Consider the following 2,680-nt stretch of genomic DNA (forward strand, 5'->3'; position numbering starts at 1 on the left):
ATCCTGAGAGTTAGCCTGACCCCACAGGGCAACAATTGGAGCACACCACCGTGTCATGTAGAGGCCCCAGCACCACTGAGGGTCTGCCTTAGCATACACAAAGTCACACATGTTACAAGTTTTGCTTGTCAGCAGCTTGAGGTGCAGTTTCCCAGAAACCCCTGCACCTATCTCCTTGAAACTTGGCAAGCTTCATGGCCTCATCTGGGGCTACCATGCTTGCTCTTTTCACACCACTGTGCCTTCATATGTATAAGTGACATAAGTATTGTTCTGAACAGTTTGAAGTATAGTTTCCCAGAAACCCCTGCACCTATCTCCTGGAAACTTGACAGACTTAATGGCCTCAGCAGGGGATACCCACCCTGCTGTTTTCATTCCAGTCAGGAAAGAAATGACAAAGTTACAGGCATTTTTATGATTCCCCATTATAGCTTATGGGTGAAACGTTGAAACGGGTTGAAACAGCTTTGAAACAGAGAAACAGTTTCAACAAAATGAAATAGAACAGTGCTTCAAAACAGCAAAAAAAAACACTGTGCCTTCAAAATGATGAAACAGAAGTAGAAACAGAATGGTGCAGTTTTGCACAGCCCTAATGCACATATCTCCTTCCTGTGGCTGGACAGGGTCCAACTTCTAAAGGTATGTCAGAAAAAAGACCTGAGCAATAGCTGGCCTGTGGCATAGGAATAAAAGTGTATGGCTGGAGAGTACAGAATTAAGGGCTGCAGGTATAAGAGAAGACTATTAACCTGCACATAAGTGTCATTTCTGGCATAGAAAAAACGATGTAGCTGACTAAATGGTATCGTTATGTAGCCAGGAAGGATTGGAATGCCACCATTAGCATGCTCCATTGTAATGCTGATGCTAATAATAATGGCAGTAAATTAATCAGATTAAGTGAGCAAAACACACAAAATAATCTACTTTTCATATTTAAATATTGCAAGCATTGTATTTAAAAACGTGCACAGTAGCAATATTCATAGGAAACTTTTGTACAGTTTTCACAGTAAAAGAAATGGACAGTAATATAAAAATGACATTTCTCTAAAATGCTGGTGAAATCTAGTTCACCCATCAGTATCTAAATGTACTATATTTATAGCTTACAATTTTTATTGATCTTCTCAGTCCACTTTTTGGATCCACATTTTTCTCATGGCATTTTTCACCTCTTCATTTCTCAGGGTATAAATCAATGGATTCAGCATTGGGGTGACAACAGTGTAAAACACAGAGACTGACTTATCTTCTGAGAGGGTTGTTGTTGGTCGTAAGTAGATGAACATGCAGGGCCCAAAACATATAATCACTACAGTGATGTGGGAGGCACAAGTAGAGAGAGCTTTGAGGCGCCCTTCAGTAGTATGCCTTCTCAAAGAGAATAAGATGACAACATATGATGTAACTAACACAACAAAACTGGTCAAGGAAATCATCCCAGTGTTAGCAACAACAATGATGCCAACAATGTAGGTGTCAGTACAAGCCAGTTTCAGCAAAGGGTGCACATCACAGAGATAGTGGTCAATCTCATTAGGCCCACAAAATGGAAGATGAGTGGTCAGGAGAGTCTGTATAATAGAATGAACAAAGCCTCCTGTCCAGCAGCCCAACACCAACCAGCCACACACACGTCCACTCATGATGGTCATGTAATGAAGCGGTTTGCAAATGGCAATATACCTATCATAAGCCATTATTGTGAGGAGAAATACCTCAGTACCACCAAGGAAATGGCCGAAGAAGAGCTGTGTCATACAACCAGCAAATGAGATGGTTTTCCTCTCAACAAGAAAGTCTGCAATCATTTTGGGAGCTATAGCTGTGGAGTAGCTGATGTCCACAAAGGAAAGGTAGCTTAGAAAGAAATACATGGGGGAAATAAGACTCTGGCTGCTCTTGATAGTGATAATGATGAGGAGGTTTCCCACTATAGTAACTGCATAGAAAAATGAAAACAGCACAAAACAGATTTGTTCTGACTCCTGATGCTGAGTAAGTCCCAATAAAATGAATTCAGACACATTATTTGCAGGTTCCATGTGGTCAGTGAAGGTAATCAATATTCATCAAGATGTTAATTCACCTGCCAAGATACAAAATAAAGCAAGTACTAAATGACTGCACAATAACAACTACACACCCTGGCGCATGTATATATGCACCGAGTATGAATCTTTGCTGCTAAAAACTTTTCCATTATTTTCAATGCATTTTATCTAATGAATAGTAAATGCAGAGAAGTACAAAGCTTCTGCTGAAGAAGGGAGGCTTAATTAAGCACTGTGCCTTGGTACCTGATGAACTTTACTAGGTAGCTAGAGTTACAGGTCTACTCCTCCTCAAGATTACTGTACCCTAGAGTCTGTGTGTCATGCTCCCTGGGCAAGTGCTTTAACTGCTAAGTAATAGGGATTAAACACAGAATGTCCTGTCTCCTCCATTATTTTTGTTCTGGCAGGCATAGAAACAGAAGCCCCAAAGTGTGTGTAATGGCAAAAATTTGCTGTTTCAGTGCAGAAAATTAAATAGGATATTGCCTATAGTTTGCAACACTGGGATGGTTTTATTTCTTGGACAGTGGTCCCCAACTGGTTGGTCCCGATTGGACAGTCAATTGGGGAGCTTCTTTTAATTGATCCTGGGCTGGAGGGGCTGATCAGTTTAG

At 40.8% G+C, this 2,680-nt stretch overlaps 1 protein-coding gene across 1 annotated transcript; it reads right to left on the reverse strand.

The window, feature by feature from the left end:
• Positions 1 to 1,136: 1,136 nt before the first annotated feature.
• Positions 1,137 to 2,054, reverse strand: LOC102373094 (olfactory receptor 4S2-like). Its single transcript, XM_006033947.1, has one exon. It carries the CDS (start codon positions 2,052 to 2,054, stop codon positions 1,137 to 1,139), a length of 918 nt encoding a protein of 305 aa, XP_006034009.1.
• Positions 2,055 to 2,680: the final 626 nt, after the last annotated feature.

This window comes from Alligator sinensis, unplaced genomic scaffold (genome assembly GCF_000455745.1).
Source record: "Alligator sinensis unplaced genomic scaffold, ASM45574v1 scaffold706_1, whole genome shotgun sequence".
Taxonomy (NCBI): domain Eukaryota; kingdom Metazoa; phylum Chordata; order Crocodylia; family Alligatoridae; genus Alligator; species Alligator sinensis.

Bases quoted from the DNA above. Each gene is read 5' to 3' on its own strand.
- LOC102373094 (XM_006033947.1), bottom strand. From the start codon at position 2,054: ATGGAACCTGCAAATAATGTGTCTGAATTCATTTTATTGGGACTTACT.